Source organism: Symphodus melops, assembly GCF_947650265.1.
Source record: "Symphodus melops genome assembly, chromosome: 13".
NCBI lineage: Eukaryota > Metazoa > Chordata > Actinopteri > Labriformes > Labridae > Symphodus > Symphodus melops.
This window is the reverse complement of record NC_136703.1, coordinates 923,102-945,012: the sequence shown is the minus strand read 5'-3', so window position 1 is coordinate 945,012 and position 21,911 is coordinate 923,102. Positions and strand designations below refer to the sequence as shown.

Sequence of the window (21,911 nt, the reverse complement as noted above, 5' to 3'; positions counted from 1 at the left end):
TTTCCTTAAACGTTAAAATGTAAATTTGTCTCCAGCTTTTCCCACTTTGTAATTTGGATTTGCACTTCCCAGCCACCGTAGGAACAAGTATGGAGCGAGTTAACTGATGCCACACACTGCACAGAGCCCGTCTCTTTAAAATGAATCCAACCCAACAACAGATTCAGAACCAGAACCGGGCCAGCACCACAGTAAACAGTCTCAGTTTCCACTCGGAGCTCTGCAGATGACGCGCTCCACATGTTGAACAGGCTGTTTGATTCTGCACGTGTTAAAGAGCTCGAGACCATTTAAGTGGAGTATGAGCACCAACAGAGAATCTTATCTGTTAATGTGTCTGGATGACAGAGACGCCATTCTCCCATTACAAGTGTAAAGGTGATCGTGCCGTTAGATTGACTTTAAGGTGGAATCAGAGAGAAGACTTCTCACCGTCTTCCTCAATGAACTGGCAGCGTGTCGGGACCTAAATGATCTATAAGAGCGGGACTCAGAGATTGCAGTTTGTTTTTTACGCACCGAGAGGGAAGTTAAAAAGAGGATCTGGATCAGGATCTGAACGCACCCGTCATCTGTAGACTTTCATGTTGAGCCTGAAGAATCAGCTGGGCCACCTCTGCCTCGTGTCGCCTCCAATCCCACCAATATCCTCTCCTAAATCTGCTCTGCACCCGCACAGCTGTGAGCAGGCTGCTTGGCACCTCTGTTGCATTCCAGCGTGAGTTAGCATGCTTCAGAAATCATCACAGGGTTCCCTGATCTCAGGTGACCTTTGACCTTTGGTCCACTTCCCTGCTGATGAAGCAGGAGAGTGTTTGTCATTATCGGGCTCAGCGCAGAGCTCAGACGGCCTTCACGACTCTGTGAACGGCCTCTGAAGGACACAACAACTGGATTTATGTCAGAGGAAAAAGAGTCAGCTGTTTGTGATGACACTGAAGCTGCACGCCACAACAAAAGATGTGTTCAATAAAGATGCCAGCTTTCGAACTTTAAAACAAACGAAGCTGAAATCAAACAATTACAAAATGAGCCTCACAAAAAGTACGTTTCAATATTTATTAAAGTCATATTTTGTCAAAGAGTGAAATAAATAGTGAGTGCATTCAAAGTGAAAAATACATCAGACACAATATAAAACAAGAAGCGTCATACTGACACTGGAGCGGCACGCGCGCGCGCTGTCCGTTAAAAAGTGCTCAAAAACAAGTCTCGATAAATGCAGAATAAAGTGTTTTAAAACATCACAGGCTTCACATTTATGTAACTTATAAATATACAACAACAACAACAACAGGTAAGAAAACATCTTCAGCAAACAGCTCACGTCACAGGACGTCAGGGTCCGAACATTTCTAAAGACAGGAGCTCAGAGATGATCTCAAAGCTTCAAACACAAACAGGAAGCTCGCTGACGGAGCCGTTTGCTCTGCACGCGCACAGTTCCAGTTGGTTATTTTTAAGATGTGTTTCTAATAAATAAATACGATGCAAAAAGTGAATTTAGCAGCTAAAAATCCCGGTAGTGAAAGGAGGAGTTGGAGGAGACCAAAAAAGGAACTAAAAAAATAAAACTGAATAAAGGAGCTACACGACATTTAAACAAATATTAGTGTTCTTGAATAAACGCAGAGTAACTGTTTCATCACAACAACATCAACAGGTTAAAACATGTTACACAAAAAAACATGATTAGTTCTTTAAACATTAGAAACTAAAGAAACCGCCCTGCAATAAAACACATTCAGATTATCATCAAACTCAGTTTGAATGTGACGACACCATGTGACCTACACTCACTGATTCAGAGGAACATTAAAGTGTGCATGCTGTGGTCACTAATAGCATCAGCAACATGCTAACTGAGCTCTTCTATTAGCACAAGAACCTGCCGCACCTCGCCTCACTTCCTGCAGCCTCGACTCAAGGACCAATGAGACGCCAACAAACAGGAAGGAGGCGCAGACAAGCCTGCACATCTGCTCAGTGACTTCAAACGTTTCAAAGATTCACGTTTCGACAAACAGCACAGTGATGCTTGGACAGCGTGTGATGGATACTTGTCGCGGCGTTGAGCGTGTGTGCAGGCTCGTCTCCCTCCACGTTGTTCTCATCAACCCTGAGGCCTGTTTAATGCACCACAGACAGTGGTGTCACTCTGAGCTGGCTTTAGTCACGAGATATTCTGGATCATAGCGACATGTGCTGCATGAGAGTTTGTGCGTTTGACCTTTGAAGAAAAGTGATTCTCATCAGCAGCAGAAGTCCTGCATGTTTTTTTCACATCAGAACTGGGATAGAAAACGTGTAAAATCACTATTTAACAGGCTTTATGGAACATCTTTAAAGAAACAAGCTTTGCAACTTAAAGTCAAATAACAGAACACGTCCGTGAGAGAAGCAAAAGGCCGACATGACAGCGATTAATCCAGAGGAGAGAAGATCAGACGTGGAGTTGACTCCGCCTTTTGTTTCCTTCCAGATCTGTTTGTGACGCCGACTTCGAGGAGAGTTTCTCTCAGTTTGTTTTTGGGCTGTAAGCGTCCGTCTTTGTGACGTCACTTTAAAGATCCAGTTTGAAGTCAGGATGCAGACCTGCTGGGTCTCTGAAGAGGACTCCTGGAGGCTGAAGGAGCCGCGCTGGCCGAGCTCGTCCTCTTGCGTGACGATGAAACTTTGCTTCTCCCTCGGAGTGAAGTCTTTGATTTCTTTCTGTAAGCTTCTCTTTTGGAGCTGTTGGGAGCCCCGAGGTGCTGCACAAGTCTCCTCTGATACACCGTTTGGAACAGCTGCTGTGCCTGCGAGGGAAGGAGAGAACAAAGAGAAGATTGAAGGCCGGGGAGTTTGGCTGCAGCAGGTAACCTTGGGCCTGCGTGAGGGCTCGGATTGATCACAGATCTCCACTTTATGAAGGGTTTACTTCAGGTCACAGCTTTCACACTTTATTGATTTAATATGTTGTGCTGGAAGATATCTTTGTGGAAAACAGCAGTCAGTCTATCAATGCAAACATGAATACATCTCTTAACAGACGTTGTGCTCTTTAAGCTAGCAGGAATGGAAGCGTTGACATGGTCTGTTTGTGTGGACATGCATTGATGCACATCAGCTTTGGTCTGTTTCAATTGGTTCTGCCTCCTCAGGGGACTTTCTGCACGCAAACCCTGGTCTGTACGTCTCTTATTAATACAAAACTTCTCATCCAATCAGCTTGCCCCCTCGTACCAGGTGATGCGTCTGACTCCTCTGAAGGTGAAAGAGCGAGGTGTGGGTCTTACCGTGTCCGGCTCCGTGCTGGTTTGAGGAGCTGCTGTCGTTGTCATCATCGTTGTTGTTGTTGTCATCGTTGTTGTTGTTGTTGTTGTTGTTGTCGTCGTTGTGGATGGATACGCTGTGGTGTGCGGCGGGCTCTTTGGTTTGGCACAGTACAGCTCCAGGTGCTGAAGTTCGCAGCCTGAAGATCCACAGCACTTGTCGACGATCCCCTTTCCCCGAGGCCGAGCGCCGTACCCGGACCACGTGCCTTTACCTGCAGAGACAGAGCGTTGAAATGAAGGCAGGCAGGAGATCACAGACATGTTACACTTTAAAGGAGACATCAAGTGAACTCCGTCGACCTCTTTGCACAGATCTGCTCGTAAGAAGAGGTTGTAATGAAAGTTCCGGACTGCCTCGGGTCAAGCCCGTGCTGCAGCTCCACACTGCGTGTTCAGTGCTGGACGCCTCCACGCCGGGTCTCTGTGGGCACTAAAGCCAGTCTCTGGTCTGATAATCAGCCTTGAATATGAAGCTGTGCTGCGTTCACACACTGAGGCACTTTGTCCTGTGAGTGCGCCGCCATATTGGTGGATTAACAGCTCGGCGCTGTGATAGCGGGCGGGGGAGGTGGCCTTGGTCAGGAACTGAGTGAAAGGGCTTGTGGGTAAATCTCTAGAAGATAAGGCATGAAAGAAGGTGAGATGTTGCACCTGTCTTCCCATGGAGGTCACGCTTTTAAAGGTGAACCCCGGCGAGAAACGACCATGTGGTTAAAAAACTAAAAATAATAATTATTATGAGCTATTGTTGGAGTGAAAGGTTTTTGGCTCCGCCCCCTGCAGTGCAGATGAATATTGTTGTGACTGGTCAGGGTGTGTTTGTTTTCGGAGGGTTGATAACTCGCCGTGTGTTCATGTGGACACCTTGACCGTGGTCATATCTGTGGAGCGAAGATTTCACAGCCGGGGTAGAATAACCTCGATAACATTCGGCTCTATCTGCTTCCTTTGTCATATTTCATAACATCTGCAGTGGACAGAATATTAATCATCTGCTTTTCTGCTTCAACAAGATAGAAGTTCAGGATTCAATGTTTTCACCCTCCTCGTTATGCAAGAAGCAGAACCTGATAGATGAACCGCTCTCAGCCTGCGTGATGTAAGACTCGAACACGTGACAGCTCAAGTCTTACAAATATATCTATTCACCTGCCGGGATAAACAAAGTGAGCAAAGATTCACTTTCTGCTCGTGTGCACGAAAATTCAAATCTCAGGGGAGCTGGTGGCCTAGTGGTTAGTTTGCATGCTCCATGTACGTGAGGTTACAGTCCTGAAGCGTGCAGGTTCAAATCCGACCTGTGGCACCTTTGCAGCATGTCATTCTCTCTCTCTCTCTCTCTCTCTCTCTCTCTCTCTCTCTCTAATAAAGACAAAGTAAACAACAAAAAAAACTCACCCAAATAGATTCCACGATCTCCGCACACGAATATGAGGTCACTGAGGAGGTCAGTTCCACAGCGGAGTCTGGCGGCCTCGGAGGAGAGCGGCCAGCCGGAGAGACACATGGTGGAGTAGAACATGCACAGCCGGACACACCACACCTGGAGAGGAGGAGGAGAGACTGTGTGAAACAACAACAGCAACAACAACAACAACAACGTTCTGCCTGTCACACACACAACAAGTGTCCGTGACCCCACACCGTGTCACCACCCCGCTTTGTGTGGAGCTGACCTCTCCAGATTTTAAATCCTCTGAGTTTCCCCTGAATTTCCCTCGGGATCAATAAAGTATCTATCTATCTATCTACACCAGGAATGGAGACGTGTCCATAAGACAAAACATTTAAAAGACAGTCTGGGAGGAACATACGACACAACACATTCTCCTCTAATAGAAAATGTTTTACTCATCCAGGGAGCTGTCTCGAGCTGCATGCACCTGTCAGAGTGTTCAAACTAAAAGTTAATGACTCAGTTTCTACTTGACAAACATGAAGTGTCTTTATCGTTGTGCAGACTCTGTAAAAGCTGTGTTTTGATCCGCCTGTGTGAACACACACTGTTTGACTGTGAAGTGTCTGCACAGGTAGAAATGATGTCTGTGTGCATTGTCCTGCGAGGTGCATGCAGTTACTCTGCAGGGATGCATTTCTCAGCGTAACACCGGCTCGGGTTCTGTTCTGAAGCTGAAGGCGTGTCCAAACCACGCTTCACTCTCAGGTTCAGACAAATAGTTTGAGCATGTTCAGATTGTTTTAATCCAAATCAGTACTGATTCAGAATGTGACCATCTGTCCCACTGCTGACCTGCTGTGCACGCCAAGCCAGCTTTAAAAACTCGTCCCGTCTCTGAGCACGTGCAGCTCGGATCCAGCGAGGACACAAAGACCAGAAAAGGTTCAGAAGCTACAAACAGAAACGTCCTCCTGATGCCGTGTTCAGACAAAAGAAACATGTGAAAGCTGCTCTTACCTTCAGAGCGTGTGGTCGGGCGTTTGAGGAGGGCATCCTGTCTGTGTGGACGGACTGGAGGAGACCTGCAGACTTTTATTCATGCAGGACGAGGAGGAGGAGGAGGAGGAGGAGGACCACAGCTGGACGTTTCCTCCCTCTGCTCCTCAAACTGTTTCATCCTGAGCCGTTATCTGATGATTTCAAACACTGTCACAGCAGAGGAACAAGTCCTGTTGTGTTCTCACTGCAGATTTGTCACAATCACAAACATGATATTCTTTTCTGAAGGCTGGGAGCGACTCAGCGTGTGCGTACACCAGCTCGTAAACAGCGCCTTCATAACACACCTGAAAGTGTGCAACAGCAACACATCCCCCTTCATGAAGCTCCTGAGGGTCACTTTAGCTTCATGTCCATCGTCAAGGATTTATTTCCACTGAGAGGAATCACCCACTAACTCACTGGTTTTCAATCAATAAGAATAACAAGGTACTAAAACAGCCTCCACATGTTCAAACACTTCAGTTTGTGATTCATCACTTTTAACACCCCGTGTAATGAAGCACATGTAGGACTTGTTAAAGTGTTTACTGCTCCGTACTATCCATCATTAAAATCCAATCATATATATATATATATATATATATATATATATATATATATATATACACACACACACACACACATATATATATATATATATATCGACGATTATACCGGAAAATATTGCACCTCATTTTAACTGATTAAGGATCCTCTGAGTCTGCGGTTTGGGTTGCCAGATGCACAATTTAAAAGTACACATTTACGCAAACTTCCAACGGTATCTGGACGGCGTCTCTTCTGTGATGTGACGCCACGTGAGCGATGTCGGATCACAAACCTGTTCTTACTGCGACGTGAGCTCGTCTGTTTCTTCACCTGCTGACGCTTCACTGTTTAACCGATGTGTTAATGACATCGTGATTATAAGAACACAGAATGTTCCTGTTGAACCCGTTTTCCTCGTGGCAGGTAGAAGTGGGCGGAGTCTGTGATGCAGGCTGGTTTCAGCATCGGACCGTCTCTCTGGATGTTTTTATGAACTCTTATCTAAGATCTAAAACGTGTGTTCTATCTAATCCTGTGTTTTGTGAAGAGAAGTGCTGCATGAATAAAGTTGATTATTATTTTCAAACAGGAAGAAAAAGCTGGCGAGTCTGTACACGGTGATTTCTTTAATGTAAACCTTTTTGCAGAAAACTGAAGTTTGTGAAAGTCAAACCATCACCGATCAAAGAGGTGGAGTCTAAACGTCAAACATTCTGTCACTTTGACGAGTTCAGGTTTTTCAGCAGGGCTTCGCTCTGCTGGAGTCGCGCTTTAACGAGAGAGATCTTCTCTTCCTGAGCCAGCTCCTTAAAGTCACACTCGGTGTCGACACTGCGAAACTCTCTGCAGCTCCAGCTCTCACTGTCCTTCCCTCCATCGACGTCCATGTCTTCGTCCTGACTGGGGCTCTGAGCGTCCTCGCCGCCCGCCTGGTCGCTCTCCTGTAGAATCCGGCCTGCCGGGTCGTCTGCACGCTGCTTCTCGCCAGCGTCCAGGATGCTCGGTCCGAGCGCCCCGTCAGAAGAACGGGGGGCTGAAGGTGCAGACCGGGACGAGGACCTGTCCTTTCCGTCTCCACTGTGTGCTTCTTTGCTGCTGCTGAGATTCCCGTCAGCTTGAAGGCTGTTCTGCAGCTCCTGGAGGAAACAGAACCGCCACATTTATTTAACCGTGGTCAAACGGAAACATCCCCGACCTTCTCCACACTTCCACTGAGCCACATTATGAAAACCCCCCCACAATCAAAGTCTTTAAGTACCTGCTGTCTGGTGGTGGTGGTGGATTTGGACCTGGGGGGCAAAGTGATGCGCAGTCTCTTCTTCTGTGGTTTTTTATTGGCGGGTTTGAGAGAAGCCTGGGGGGCGACGGGCTGCACCAGGATGAAGGATTCAGAAATAAAGGTTAGAGAGCACAAATGTCCAAACAAACGGTTCGTGCTCTTTGTGTGGGTAAACCAGACGCGCCCCTCTAGCTCCCCCTGGAGGTCCAAACATGAACTGCACTAAACATTTCCAGTCTCATTTCACTTCATCATGCTTTTTGTTTACGCTCGTGACTTTAGTGCGTTTGGAGCGCTCTGTGCTCCTATTGGTCGGGGTCACTGACCTGTCTTTACCTCCAGTTCGTAAAGGACCTGCCGTGTTTTTATCTCTAACTGTTAAGACACTGCACGGAAGAAAAGTCGTCCTACCTTCTTCGGGCCGTTAGCGGAGGTCACTGGCGTTGAAGGAATGGCAGGTTTGATCGGTTTGGAAGCCGGCGGTGGACCTTTCGTCTCTCCGCGATTCTTGCTTCGACTGCGCTTCCTGATGGAGAGGTAAACACGCCCTTGATAGACGATGACGGCCACTTGGTAGGTCTGCGGCGCCAAGCCCGGAGGTAAGACGGCGGTGGACGACGTGTCTGCGGAGACATCTGCTCCGTGTAAAGTCTCTTTCAGCACCTTGTGAGCCGCTTTGTTGGAGGAGACAAAAGACACCTGGAAAGGTCCCGGAGCAGCATCTTTGGCTATCTTCGAGGACAGACTGTCTAAATGACGATTTCCCTGGTTGGAGGTTTGCTTCTGGCCTATTTGTCGGAGGACCGCAGGACAAATCCACACGCCCACAGCAGAGTCTGTGAGCCTCTTGGAGCCGTCAGAGTCGGACACCGAGAGGCCAATTCGCTTCTGCACAGAGTTGGGTAAACTACGAAGAGGGATGCTTTTCACCTCGGCATCTTCTGGGATGTAGATTTCCTGTCTCTCAAGCAGATCCATGTTCTGTGCATTTACCTGTGAACAGGGTTCGAGTCCGTCAGTGATGAAGACCTTTTTAACATTTCTGCTGTGTGTGAAGTGTGTTGTTGTAAATCCACTCTGATCCTGTATTTGATCATGTCTATAAACCCCTCTATTTCAGCCCTGCTCAGAACAGGCTGTTTCTGTGTCTGTAGCTTTAAATATGTAAATGAGCTGTGTCTGACCACGCCCCCTCTCTGGAAGGGCTCGGGTGTACTCGCTGCTTTCTGGCTCCATGTCCTATTGTTTACGGTGAGAAGGCAGACTCAGAGGGCAGAACAAACACCTAGCTGTGGGAGTGTCACCCACCTGGGGGAGGGGCTACTGCCCTTTGTGATGTCATGAAGGGAAAATCTCTGAAAAGTGGAGCAGGCAGAAGACGGAGAGGATGGACTTTTCTCATCATTGGGGGGTTTGGAGACAGACATGTTAGAGGAACATGATTTAAAATGTGACCTTGAAATGTTTGGTTATTTTGAGGGTTAAAGGTCAAATACGACCACAGAGGACCGTGAATACACTCGAAACCAGATATTTACATACACAGAAAAAACCAAATAGGCCAACATTTTTTTCTTTACTGTTAAGCATCAAATCAGAGTAAACCTTTGTTTTTTGATTACATCAATAAATATTAAAAATTATTGTGTGTTTAAACAAAAAGAAAACTCCAGATGATTCCATTTTGAGCTTCAGAAGCCTCTGATTGGTTAATTAAGTCCATTTGAGTTAATTAAGGGCACACTTATGGATTCACACATCAAACACAGAGCCTTTCTTTGACGATAGATCGATAGATAGATACTTTATTGATCCCGAGGGAAATTCAGTTTTTTTTTTTTAAATTATGGGGAAATCAAAAGAAATCCAGGTTTACTCTGATTCGATGCTTCACAGTAAAGAAAACAAAGTGTGTTTTTATCTGAAGTGTAAATATCTGCTTTAGACTGCTTGTCCTCTTTAACTCTGAGATAATCGGTTTGATTTCCACTGAGCTGACACGACAGAGAAGGAAAGAATCGGTACCGAACATCTCGGCTCTGACGGGCTAAAGTTCGACCCATAAACTCGTGAATATGTTCAACACGAACCCACAGACAGAAGGTGAAGTTGGTACAGATAAGATGCAGATAAATGTTGGTACATACCTCAAACACACCGGCTGAACTCAATCTTTCGCTGCACTTTCATTTACTAATAAAGCACTTCCGGTGTGAGCGATGCACTTCTTCTTCTCCTGTTTTATTGGCTGTTTACAAACAACGAACTGGTGCGTTAGCGCCACCTGCTGGTCAGGAGAAGTGTGGCAATCAGATTTTCACCTGTTGTTTCCTTTGTTTGTCTTTGACCTCCGAGAGGTTATTGTGAATCACTCTGATCCTTCATCCAATCAAAACTGCCGAGTCATCAAAACATTCCCCCCCGTACAGTGTGTGTGGATGGAGACATGAGCTAATCACACCTATTTGGTTTTTTGAAGCAGGCTGTAAACATGTTCATGTCTGCTGTAAAAACAGGCTGTTTGAATGGGTGTGTATGTGACTTCCTGTGCTGCTGCTGCCAGCCTCTAGTGGACACTCCAGGTACTGCAGCCAGCCTCTAGTGGACACTCCAGGAACTGCAGCCAGCCTCTAGTGGACACTCCAGGAACTGCAGGACTTTACACATCAGCTTCATTATTAAGCCACAGAAAAAAAGAAACAAGCAGCAAGAAGAGTTTAAATTTTTTATTTTTTTTTAATGTCTGTGTCGGCGCCGTGTCGATGTCAGATTAACGTTATGTGTGTTTAGAAGAAAGCTTTAGTCTAAAAACATTCTTTATACCTGCTCAGAAAAAAACATCTGCATGTAGATAAGATGCACTACTTTGTCCACAGGGTGGCGCCACAACCTGAACAAACAGAGATCCTTAAAAACAAAGAAGTCAACCCTACAATTCAGTCAATTCGATTAAACTGTACAACAGAACATTAGTTTGTAGATGTTAGTGACGTTTCTTGTCAGCTGCAGTTTTCTTCATCAGCTCCAACGCTGCTTCTTTCTCCTGGAGGAGCGCTCGGAGCCGTTTGATCTCCTCGTTACACCTCAGCTCGTCAAAGTCCGCAGGCGCCGCACAAACGCCACGACCGGCTGACAAATCGGAACATTGCTTCTTGACATTGGGACACCGGATTACTACGCGTTTCCTCGCTGTTTTTCTTCCACCCTTTCCTCTCGCCCGCTCCGTCGTCAGCGCTCTTTTCACAGCGAGAGTCACCGTCTGACCTTGAGTTCCCGACACGCAACACGGACAAGTCGTGCGCTTCCTCGTTCGTCCGATCCTCCGTTTGTCCGGACACGTGCCGGTAGCGATGTCTTGTTTGTCGTCCGTGTGGAGGAAACTCTCGTCCTCGATGGGCTCCATGTAGTCGCTTTGAGCGTCGTTCAGAACATGGCGTGCGTCCGCTGTCGGATTCAAATGAGAGCACCGGAGAGGTTCAGCGTGCGAGTCTGCAGACACTTCGCTGTATCCGTCGCTGCCCAGCGGACTGTCAGGATCCAGAGAGGAAAGTTCTTCCCTCGTCTGGCTCGTTGCTTCCTGGCGTAACTCAGCTGAGGCGTCATCGACCCTCTGCAGACAAATCTTCACGTCCGCTGTGACGCCAAACATCCGTCTGAGCAGTCGTCTGGACATCTGACAGGACGCGTCATCAGCGGAGCTCTGCAACACACACAAATAAAGCTTTTTAAAACGTGAAGATGAGCTGCTCGTTCTCTCACACGACGGGCGTCAGCAGTAAACACAAGCTAGCAGCTGAATGCTGCCTGAGTCAGGAAACACGGGACGAGACGAGCTGGGACTCGGGAGGCGTGGCCTAATTCTTGGGGTAAAGTGATGTCACTGCTCCTCATCGAGCCAGAGTTTGGAAGTCATGATTCCATAAACACAACGGACCCCGCGAGCAGAGGGGAATACTGAAGAAGAAGAAGAGCAGCGTGTGTAACCATGGCAACAACACCAGCGTCTTTTATAAGGTGTCATGAGGACGAACGAGGACGTTATGGTGATTCACGTTTGATCACGCGAGATCTCGTGTCGGTAAAATCTCCACCGTGAGATCGTGACTTCAAACGGCAGATGTGTGTTCTGACGGTGCGGCGGAATAACACGCCATAACACGCGATACGCGACATGTGGCGCCACGATGACGATAATATGATATTTGATATATTACAGACTTTTGTTACAGAAGAATAAATCACGATAGCTGATCGTAAACCATCGCACAGTATGTTCCACGACTCCCAGAGTGACCGCCATTTCTCACCTCCCCGCTCCAGGACTCCGTCTGTGTGGAACACGAGCTGCTGCTGTCAGAGGTCAAAGTGGCGCCCGTACTCTCCACCTGTTGGACGGGGGCGCTCTGCTCCGCCCCGCCTGCACCACAAACAGGTTTTGACGCCATCTGATGAGGCTTTCTCTCTCGTCCTCCGTCACCTCCTTCGCTCGCCCGCTCCGCTTCCTTCGCCGGAGACGTTTGCGTCTTCGGAGTGAAATCCTCGGGCGAACACAACGTGAAGAGGACGTTGTCTTCATCGGGATAGGTCGACTGTGAGGCCGCTCGTTGACTCTCGTCGTCCTGAGCGTCGTCGTCACAAAGGTCGATGACCTCATGGGATTTGCGTGGAATGATACATTGGTAGAGCGGCTTTCTTGGCGGCGCGGCGAGCTGCGGAGGAGATTCTTTAGTTTTGTTGAATTCGTCGATTTTTGTGGCTGCTGTCGACGAGTCCTTCTTCACGTTATTAAATGCATCGCTTTGCTTCTTGAACACCGTCCCGTTGCACAGGACTACGGCGTCCTCTTCTCCCGGACGTGCCTCAAACTTCTTCATGACTTCTGGTTGCTTGCACGCCCTCTCTCTCTCCGCCAGAGCCCGAAGAATCTCCGAAGCGACGGAAGACGATGGAGGGACGGGAGGAGGGGCCGAGTTGTCCTCTTCTTCAATCTTCCATCTGATGGGGCTGTTGGGTCTCTGAGGAACCCGGGAAATCAACTTGAAACTGGTTCTGGGTCCTGCAAGTGGGGGGGGTCCACACGAACTTTGACTGGAGGAGTTGTGGAGCGTTTTAAACGAGGGCGATGCAGCAGCGCTCGCTGGAGAAACAGCTGGATTCAAAAGGTTGAGAGGTGAGAAGTAAAGCAGATTAAAGGAGGGGTCGGCTGACGGAGGGAGGAGGGGCTTGTTGACGGGCGGAGGGCGCTCGGACGCTGAGTCCACTCGGACCTGATTATTGGAAGGAGTGTGAACGCTCTCCAGTCTTGGTTTGACAGGGAGACAACCTGGGAGTGTTTCTGACCTTTGACCTTTAGCAGCAGGCGATGACATCAGAGGGACTTTAGCCTTTAGACACAGAGGCTGCTCCTGTGGCGGATGTCTGTTTCTGAAGCTCCCAGGATTCAAATCTCCTTTACTGGATAAAACAGAGCCGAGCTGCGTCCTGACGAAGCGTGTAACGGAGGGGTCCGGGGGGGCTCTGTGTGCTGCGACAGACGTGACGTTCACAGCGACCGCCTTCGGTCGTGTCAGACCGGTTTGGGGTTTGCTCATTTGAGTCGGGGCAAACTTCTCGCCGAGCCGCTGCACAGGAATCACTTTCATGACGTTGTGTCCTTCTGCTCCCGCAGCGGGCCGGGCTGGGTGCTGGATCCTGGACCGACAACACACAAATATGTCACATTTATTTTTATCAACATGTTTCTATTAAGCTGAAGATTCCCCACGAGGAGGAGGAGGAGGAGGAGACCTTCCCTGAATAAGAGATTTATAAATAAGTTTTTAATCAGAATGCAACGATTCACTGAACTCAGGATTTATTTGTCTAAATGAGACTGTAGACAGACGAGACAGATTCCTTTAGGAGCTGTTCACCTGCTCGTCACTGTGATTTGGTCTTTTAATGTTCTTTTTCTCTCATCTCGTTAAACGCTGCAAAATGTCGGTGGTGCTGTTTGTGTAGTTCTTCGTCTTCTTGTGATATTTACACACAGTTTTAGTCTAGTCTTCTCACCTCTTTACTTTTCTGTATTGAAGCCAAATTGTTGCCTCAGTTTAGAAATGTGCAGCTGCTGACGCTCACCGTGAACCTGTGTATTCTTTACATCTCTGGTTTTTAACATTAAACATCATGGTTTGCTGTTACAACATGAAGAATTTCTCTGTCTTTGACTGTTGGAAATAGATGAGTCCATTTATAATTCATTTAGATATTATAGAGTTAAATATTAACCCTTTAAATAGAACAGAGAATCACACTGTTTGTAGTTAAATAAATAAATCCACCCCTGACAGAACATGTGAAATCTACAGTCACAGGTGAAGCTTGATCTATGAAGTGTTCAATAAAATGAAGGCTTCTGATTGGCTGATCGACTCTTGTTACCTGGTAACAGCCTCCTGGTCTTTAGTTGCTGGAAACATCTTCAGAGTGAAGTTTACAGAACAATAACAACAATATTAACAATAATAATAATATTAATGAACATGCTAACTGCTCAGGAAAGAAACGCCGTTTACGTCATATTACGTCACTGATTGCCGTCTTTTCACGTCCTGTACGTATAACGGGAGTTTGTGTTGCTGTAATCCCTCGTCCGTTTAACAATCCGTTTTGAATTCACTTTAATATTTACAAATCAAAAACGCTCCTGCGCCCAAATCCTCAGCTTCCGTTTCTGTTCAGAGCACATCCGGTTTCTTTAAACAAGGCGCGTTCAAGACAAGGAGCAACTTCCGGTGTTTTAAAAGAAATTACGCTGAAGGGAACAGTCCTGCAGTTCCTAAAGTATCCACTAGAGGCTGGCTGTAAACAAACAGGAGGTCACGTGCACACCTATTCAGAACAGCCCGTTCTTACAGCACACTTTAATGTTTGAAGCGTTTACAAACCGTGCCGCTCTTGAACGCTCCTTCTCCGCCAACTTCCGGTCAAACAAATCCGTTTCCGTATCCGCTCTGAAGTTTTTGTTTCTTCTCTTTGAATAACTTTTTATTACGTTTTGTTTTCTTGTATCTTACTTGTTTATTTGTGATGCTCGGTTCTGTAAAGTAATTACTTTTGTAATTGTTTTTGAATATTCTCATTTGTAAACGTTGCAACTTTAAAATAAAGAACAAACAAACAAACAAACAAACAAACAAACAAACAAACAGGTAAACGGTGAAAGGTGTACAGTCGTCTCAGCGATGAGCACGTGAAGCCGTGGATTCTGGGGGTTTCTTCTTCCTCTCGTGCAGCGTCGAGCTTCAAACTCAAACAACAGTGACACCTGGTGGCGACTTGAAGTCAAACACGAGCACAGCACATTATTGATCCTTTTTATTTACTCATTTTTGATGATTTATTCTCTTCTTTTATTCACTTCAGACCTCATTAATTACACTTTAAGACACTTAAGTAATTTAATGTCTATATTTTAAAACGATGTGCTAAAAAATGACATGAAGCTGCTTCTCTGTACAGAATGTGAGACATTGATGTTACAATATTTTGTATTTGTTTTCTACATTTGTACTCTTATATCAAACGTTCAATAAAGTTTAAAAAAATAAACAAATAAGCCTCTACATGGTCACTGTTTAATTTGTTATAAAACATTAATTAATAAATTCATATCAGTGACAAGAAAAGAGCTCACTCAGAGTCAAACACTTTGATTATATTTTTTATTAGTTTCTTGGTGCTGCAGATTTACAACAGGGTTATAAAGTGTTTTTGATTATCTGACATTTTGCTTGTATAATCACATTACATGTACGATCAGCTGTAATATTAAGAAAGCATTAATCAAGTCTACTGGCATGGCGCTGAAGCTACATGTAGCAGCTGGTTAGTCGTTCAGTGTTTACTGAGGAAAGACCACAACGTTCACCAGACGCCGAGCGTTTCACAAACACAAAGCAGCTGAAATGTTTCCCTTTCATAGCAAAGAACAAAATGGAATGCATCCGAAGCTCCACGCCCTTTAAGAGGTTCAGCGTTGGCTTGTCAAAGGCACACTGTGATATAAAACAATAAAACATGTGCTTCCTGTTTGTGTTGAGAGAGACAGCTTTGGTAGTGAACGGGAGAAAGTCCCTCAGCTCGATAAATGGTTAGTGTGTTAGTAGATTCTCCTTTTGTCTGTCAGTCCTTCAAACGTTCACAGACACTAAGGCAAATAAAGCAGCAAATCTAAACGGACACAGACGAGTTATCAGCTCTGATTAAGGACTCTTATTGCAGGATTTATCTAAAGCCGTGTTCACACCTGCACAAAGTGTTCAGTCTGAGCATCGTGTCTTTATTCTGCTGAAAGTCAGAGTGAGCAGCAGAAGTGTGTGTGCAGGGCGTCAGGTGAGGGCAAAGACACAGAAACATGACTGTAATGTTGTCCTGTGGTTTGACAAACGTCCCTCAGTGACTGAACGTAGTGATGGAGGAACAAAGAGAAAGGCTTGTTTGATAATTAGTGCAATTTTGCTTTTTTCCACCTGCCGTCAAATCAGGAACAAGACGGGTGGATCAGATTCAGAGGATTATTCTTCTGAGCTCCGTGTCAGAGCGTCAGTCATCGTTAGCCAGCAGCTCATCCAGAAGACGCTCACACATGTACAGGCAGCGAGGAACGTGAAAGAGACCTGAAGGAGCGGAGAGCGTCACAGAATTTAGACCAACACGCAGAAACTCACAAACAAACAGAACGTCTACGAAGGCCGAAGAGAAGCAGCTAAACAGGATTTATTTATCATCCTAATAAAAGAATAAACAGCATCAGGTGAGTTCTTACCTTTAAAGGGGCCTCCTTTGAAATCCAGAGCTACTTTCCCTTCCTGTGTCAAATAGCCAAACCACTCGCCCCCGTCAGGATCAGGAAACTGCACACAGACACACACACACACACACACACACACACACACACACACAGAATGAATCAGGGTGTGTATTATCAAAGAGCAGAAGCCGTCCTGCAAAACATCTGATGCAGCTACGATTATTACCCAGAATGCTCGCTGTCAGCTCTGAGCTCTAACCATGGCCCGACATGTCTCCTTTACACTTTAAAAAAGGAAGAAGAAGAATAAACTCACGTGACTGAAGGTGTATTCATAAACTTGAGAGAATGTGTGCAGCAGCTCGGGCCTCTTGGTTTGTTTGTAGGCCGTCAGGAAGGCGATGAGAGCTTCACAGTGAGGCCACCACAGCTTCATGCTCCACTCCAACTGAGCAGCAAACACACGGCCCACTTCATTACTTTCAGCTCAATCAAGTCGAAGTGAAGCTTTACCAAACTTCACATTCTGAGCATTTCATAAAATGCACAAAAACATTCGTCGGGTTTTATTATAATTATTCACAGTTAAAAACATCAGATATCCAATACTGCATCCCGACAGTTTGATTATCACCAGGATCGTTTACAGGTAAAGACTTGATCATCATGACGAACAGCAGCGAGCGCCTCAGTCTGGATCCATCAAGCTAAACACTGTCAGTCCTCACCTGCGTGGGACAGTGACCGTCCACATCCAGGAAGTAAAAGAGTCCTCCGTGCTCTTTGTCCCAGCCGCACTGAAACGGAAGCTCCACAAACTTGTTGATGGCGGTCTGCTGGAGCTCGCCGTCCCCTCGCTCGGCGCTGACCTGCAGCAGGAACCAGCCGGCCTCCAGAGCGTGGCCTGAGTCAACGTGAGAGCAGAGAACACGATGACCAGGACAACGAAGACAACGAAGACAACGAAGACAACAAAGACAACGAAAACAAAGACAACGAAAACAAAGACAACAAAGACAACGAAAACAAAGACAACAAAGACAACGAAAACAAAGACAACAAAGACAACGAAAACAAAGACAACGAAAACAAAGACAACGAAAACAAAGACAACAAAGACAACGAAAACAAAGACAACGAAAACAAAGACAACGAAAACAAAGACAACAAAGACAACGAAAACAAAGACAACGAAAACAAAGACAACGAAGACAACAAAGACAACGAAAACAAAGACAACAATAACAAAGACAACAAAGACAACAACAATAACAAAGACAACAAAGACAACGAAGACAACAACAATAACAAAGACAACAAAGACAACGAAGACAACAAAGACAACAACAATAACAAAGACAACAAAGACAACAACAATAACAAAGACAACAAAGACAACAAAGACAACAAAGACAACAAAGACAACAACAATAACAAAGACAACAAAGACAACAAAGACAACAAAGACAACAAAGACAATAACAAAGACAACAAAGACAACAAAGACAACAAAGACAACAACAATAACAAAGACAACAAAGACAACGAAAACAAAGACAACGAAAACAAAGACAACAAAGACAACAAAGACAACAACGATAACAAAGACAACGAAGACAACAACAATAACAAAGACAACGAAGACAACAAAGACAACAAAGACAACAAAGACAACGAAGACAAAAAAGACAACGAAGACAACGAAGACAAAAAAGACAACAAAGACAACAAAGACAACTCCAGCTTCCCCCGTACTGACCGTGTGTGTGTGTGTGTGTGTGTGTGTGTGTGCGTGTGTGTGTGTGTGTGTGTGTGTGTGTACCTGGGTTCTGTATGCGCCCCTGGCAGCCCGGCAGCTCTGCTCCGTCCACCGACACGTTCTCTAGAATAGCCGTGCCGTCTCTCTGTGTGGCGTTACAGAAGAAGACATGTCACAGCCTGACCGCACGGCTTCAGACACACCTGAGCAGAGAATGAGTGTGTGTTACCTGAACTTACCTGGACATGTTGTAGGATCTGTTTCACGCACCAGCTGCCCAGCTCTCGGTACTTTAGCCCCGCCTCCGGCCCGCGCCCTTCAGTCAGCTGCTGCACCAGGCACAGGAGCATCATGGGGACCGCCATGCTGTTGGTGGGAACGTCCCCGGGGAGCTGCGGCCGGCCCAGACCTGACGAGTCCTCCCGAACCCAGAAGATCAGCTGCTCCATCATCTGTTCGGCCTCCAGCTAAATAAAAAAACAGTGTGTGTGTTTGAGACAGCAAACCTGCAGCACAACAAGCTCTCATCCTGCCGTATACAGGCCGAGTGCTTCGACTGTCCTGCACTCTGATTGGAGGGAACTCCAGGATTCTTTGTAACTTCCTGTCCCAAGATGATAAATGTTAATATAACTGACTCAAACTCGACCAGCTTACATTTCAAACCTCTTACTCTGCTCTCACATCTCTCTGTTTCTCTTTTCTTCTTCACTTCTCTAATCGTGTAAATACAGGAACCAGCGGGGCCAACAGAGAGAGTCAGTGCTGACCTCTGTGACCATCTGCAGCCTCTCTGGAGGAACTATGATCCAAATGTGCATCAAAAGGGAAACTCCATGACGCAGCATGTTTTTCTGTTCATGCAGGAATCCCTTTCACAGAAATGCTGCAAAGTACTGACCGGTCCAGGATTGTGTCGAGTGCTGGACTCTTGGTATCAGACTTATATTTAGTTCCCCCACACAGTTAGGACCCTAAATATTCATCAGTCCTTTAAAGGGATCCAGTCAGCTGAACAGTCTGAATATGAGAGGCCAACCCTGTCGTCCTCCTGCTTAGTGAGACAAAGCAGGAGACGTGTGTACCTGCATGTCCTTGTCCCCGGTGACCCTGCTCAGCTCGTCCATGGCCATGATGTAGAAACACTCGCTGAAAATGGTCCTCTGGATTTTCACTGCTCGGCCGTCTCTGGTGAGACAGAAGGCACATTTCCACGGGCCGCTGCCGCTGTCGGGGACACGAGCAAACTTTCTGAGGAAGGATCCTCCTGAGAGACGAACGCAAAGACAACAAACAATAAGGAGACTTATTTACATCAGCAGTGACAGATCAAACATTTGACAGTGATTGTGTTCAAACAGGAAGGGAGGAACAGCACTCTGAACTGACTCTGTTACAGACGAGTGTAAAAACACACCTCATCGACTCTTTGGCTTTAAAAAAGCTTCCATTAATAATTAAACACTGCTTAAACAAAAAGCCTGTTTTTCTTAGAAGCTGAACGTGTGGACGTTTGTGGATCAGCGGTGATTTGTTGAGCACTTTGCTGCAGAGCAAACACCGCCATCATGGCCGCCATTAATCACATTAATCAGCGCTCCATCTGCTGCACAGACGCACTCGTTCACCTGAAGCTTCAGCTCCACAACAAGTGAGCCACTTCTATAAAGATATGAGCCTTCCTCTCTGTGATGACATAATAACTCCTAACACGTAGACACACTTGGTTTATATACTGGGATCTGCCTCAGGAGACTCCGCCCCCCCTCTCTGGTCTATAAAAGAGAGGGGGGCATTTCTTCACACACTCAGGTGAAAGAGATTCAATTGAACGATGACTAAACAGAAGAGGCTCCCCCCCCCCCCCGCAGGCGTCTCACACTCACCGGCCTTCGCTGCTTCCAGGATGTCGGGCCTGTGGAAGCGATCCATGGTCCTGTACAGACGACAGTACATCCACACCTGGGAGAGAAGTCAGACACAACACTCATGTCGGCTCTAATCGAACACATTGAACCTTGTTTTGTTGTAGACAGCTGCACGACTTGTCTGCTTCAGTTTGAGACACATTCCAGGGCGATTTCACTTTTAAAAGTTGGGACTGGTACCAAAAGAACCGATCCGTGCCGTCCTTCTTTTTTACTACCTCTCTGTCTTGGTGCCAAACACCTGTGGAGCTAGACTCTTTGGTCGGTGCAAAGCTCCGCCCCCTGGACGACCTCGGAGGTGCAAACCTCTGCTGGACGGCCTCCATTGTTGCCCTTTGTTTGCAGTGTCTTCTTCGTCATTAAACTTTTTGATGGACCAAACCCGACTGCATGGTGGAGAAGGGACTTTTGTGAACACGCTGAGGTTAATGCTTGGACACCATCACGTCCAAACACACGTGATGCTCGCCTGGATAAGATGCACTTCCTGTTTGCCTCAGTGTTTGGTTTGATTGTGTTTGTTGATCAGGACAAACATTCAGTGTGGATGGTTAGTGCAGGGCTGAAGAGTGGTACCTGTCTCCCCTGCAGCCAGACGTACTTCAGCTCATCGTAAACCGTCCCGTCCTTCCCGAGGCACGTGAAGAATCCTCTGAAACAGGAAACAGGCGTTCAGATCCATCACAGCGACGCAGACTCACACATGTAAGTGAACCTTCACAGAGCATGACGTCACAGGCAGACGTTTGTCGACAGCATTGATGAGGGACTACGTTACCCATGAACGGGGTCGGGAGAGAATTTCAGCCAGAAGTCGACCACGCTGTCCAGCTCTGTGCGCACCCTCTCTCTGCACTCCTTCAGCATGGCTGCAGACATTCTCCCTGACTGTGATCTGATCTGATCAGCTCACAGACCTAAAACAAAGCAGGAACTCTGAACGTGCTCGTTTTACAATGACAGGCTGGAAACCTTCCTGAGGGGGCCCTCACCCCCCCTCACCCCCCCCTCACTAAAGTCTGCACGACTTACTGCTGAGACAAGCAAACAAACGGAGGAAGAGCAATCTGCTCAGGACAGTAACATGACTGATTATTTGATTGATAGACAATAATCATAATAATCATTTATACATAATAATCTGAATTCTGACTTTAATACTTCACATTAAGATTTTATTTGACCTGTAGTTAGTATATTTACCACTTTCAGACAATGTGGGCTCTGTTGTTCACTTTGATGATGATGATGATGATGATGATGATGAGTTTATTGGAGGAAGTGAGCCGTTATAAAATGATGAAGGCTGAACGTTAACCCGGATCACTATGGTATAACTGCGTTAACTTAGTGCATCTTTAAACATCCTGATCAGGCTGTTTGTTGTTTGTTCTCTCAGCAGAAGATGAACATGCATCATGTGCGTGATGGTGATGAAGCTGCGTGCAAAACTCATCCTGCTGACGCTGCGCATTGTGTTTACGGAAACGGATCAGCAGACTTCAGTGTTCCGAGCTGAGAGTCCAAACAGAGCAGAGAGACAGAGAGTGAATAAACCTGCTTACCTTCTGCTTCCTGATCCCAGAGACCGTGCAGGACAGGAGAGACAATCCCGGTGTCAGAGCTCACTCTGCGGGTAACGAGCGTCGACGAGCCGTCATGTGATCCGCTGCTCACCAGCGCGTGCGTGCGTGCGTGCGTGTGTGTGTGTGTGTGTGGAAGGAGGCGGGAGTGGGAAGCGGATCAGACAGGACTGCTGAACGTCCTCTCCTATCTAAAACAGGAATGTGCCATGAGGCAGAAATAAAGATGACTGGAGTGTTTTAAAGATCCTGCAGGACAGAG

The 21,911-nt window shown here is 46.5% G+C and overlaps 4 protein-coding genes across 6 annotated transcripts; all 4 read right to left on the bottom strand.

Moving 5' to 3' along the window:
* Positions 1-2,117: 2,117 nt before the first annotated feature.
* On the bottom strand, positions 2,118-6,327 carry igf3 (insulin-like growth factor 3). The gene is made up of 4 exons (XM_079359331.1): positions 5,734-6,327; positions 4,716-4,860; positions 3,279-3,529; positions 2,118-2,798 (listed from the first exon to the last, which is right to left on the bottom strand). The coding sequence occupies exons 1-4, from the start codon at positions 5,767-5,769 to the stop codon at positions 2,583-2,585; spliced, it is 648 nt and encodes a 215-aa protein (XP_079215457.1). The 5' UTR covers positions 5,770-6,327; the 3' UTR covers positions 2,118-2,582.
* A 592-nt stretch (positions 6,328-6,919) lies between these two features.
* On the bottom strand, positions 6,920-9,878 carry LOC306833797 (uncharacterized protein). The gene is made up of 4 exons (XM_079359330.1): positions 9,733-9,878; positions 7,997-8,578; positions 7,565-7,675; positions 6,920-7,442 (listed from the first exon to the last, which is right to left on the bottom strand). Exons 2-4 carry the CDS (start codon positions 8,561-8,563, stop codon positions 7,023-7,025), a joined length of 1,098 nt encoding a protein of 365 aa, XP_079215456.1. The 5' UTR covers positions 8,564-8,578; positions 9,733-9,878; the 3' UTR covers positions 6,920-7,022.
* Positions 9,879-10,296: 418 nt separating this feature from the next.
* Positions 10,297-14,561, bottom strand: lrif1 (ligand dependent nuclear receptor interacting factor 1). Of its 3 annotated transcripts, XM_079358491.1 has the most exons (4): positions 14,143-14,561; positions 14,009-14,046; positions 11,893-13,276; positions 10,297-11,285 (listed from the first exon to the last, which is right to left on the bottom strand). In XM_079358491.1, the coding sequence occupies exons 2-4, from the start codon at positions 14,044-14,046 to the stop codon at positions 10,569-10,571; spliced, it is 2,139 nt and encodes a 712-aa protein (XP_079214617.1). In that variant the 5' UTR covers positions 14,143-14,561; the 3' UTR covers positions 10,297-10,568. The 3 variants fall into 3 exon arrangements, with proteins under 3 accessions (XP_079214617.1, XP_079214618.1, XP_079214616.1); XM_079358492.1 differs by lacking the exon at positions 14,009-14,046; XM_079358490.1 differs by having other exon boundaries at positions 14,009-14,560.
* A 1,332-nt stretch (positions 14,562-15,893) lies between these two features.
* renbp (renin binding protein) lies at positions 15,894-20,983 on the bottom strand. Its single transcript, XM_079359836.1, has 10 exons — positions 20,845-20,983; positions 20,643-20,718; positions 20,025-20,100; positions 19,224-19,405; positions 18,378-18,605; positions 18,202-18,283; positions 17,108-17,283; positions 16,696-16,827; positions 16,395-16,482; positions 15,894-16,245 (listed from the first exon to the last, which is right to left on the bottom strand). The coding sequence occupies exons 1-10, from the start codon at positions 20,943-20,945 to the stop codon at positions 16,172-16,174; spliced, it is 1,215 nt and encodes a 404-aa protein (XP_079215962.1). The 5' UTR covers positions 20,946-20,983; the 3' UTR covers positions 15,894-16,171.
* Between the last annotated feature and the right edge of the window lie 928 nt (positions 20,984-21,911).

Coding starts and splice junctions, on each gene's coding strand:
- LOC306833797 (XM_079359330.1), bottom strand. CDS start 8,563: ATGGATCTGCTTGAGAGACAGGAAATCTACATCCCAGAAGATGCCGAG. Junction 7,676..7,996: donor CCGCTAACGGCCCGAAGAAG/GTAGGACGACTT, acceptor ATCCTGGTGCAG/CCCGTCGCCCCCCAGGCTTC. Junction 7,443..7,564: donor CCACCACCACCAGACAGCAG/GTACTTAAAGAC, acceptor TGTTTCCTCCAG/GAGCTGCAGAACAGCCTTCA.
- lrif1 (XM_079358491.1), bottom strand. CDS start 14,046: ATGTTTCCAGCAACTAAAGACCAGGAGGCTGTTACCAG. Junction 13,277..14,008: donor GACCAGGAGGCTGTTACCAG/GTAACAAGAGTC, acceptor TTGTCGGTCCAG/GATCCAGCACCCAGCCCGGC. Junction 11,286..11,892: donor CGGAGTCCTGGAGCGGGGAG/GTGAGAAATGGC, acceptor TGTGTGTTGCAG/AGCTCCGCTGATGACGCGTC.
- igf3 (XM_079359331.1), bottom strand. CDS start 5,769: ATGCCCTCCTCAAACGCCCGACCACACGCTCTGAAG. Junction 3,530..4,715: donor AGATCGTGGAATCTATTTGG/GTGAGTTTTTTT, acceptor CTGTCTCTGCAG/GTAAAGGCACGTGGTCCGGG. Junction 2,799..3,278: donor CCAGCACGGAGCCGGACACG/GTAAGACCCACA, acceptor CTTCCCTCGCAG/GCACAGCAGCTGTTCCAAAC.
- renbp (XM_079359836.1), bottom strand. CDS start 20,945: ATGTCTGCAGCCATGCTGAAGGAGTGCAGAGAGAGGGTGCGCACAGAG. Junction 20,101..20,642: donor TCTGGCTGCAGGGGAGACAG/GTACCACTCTTC, acceptor CTTCTCTCCCAG/GTGTGGATGTACTGTCGTCT. Junction 18,606..19,223: donor CCGGGGACAAGGACATGCAG/GTACACACGTCT, acceptor TTTTTTATTTAG/CTGGAGGCCGAACAGATGAT.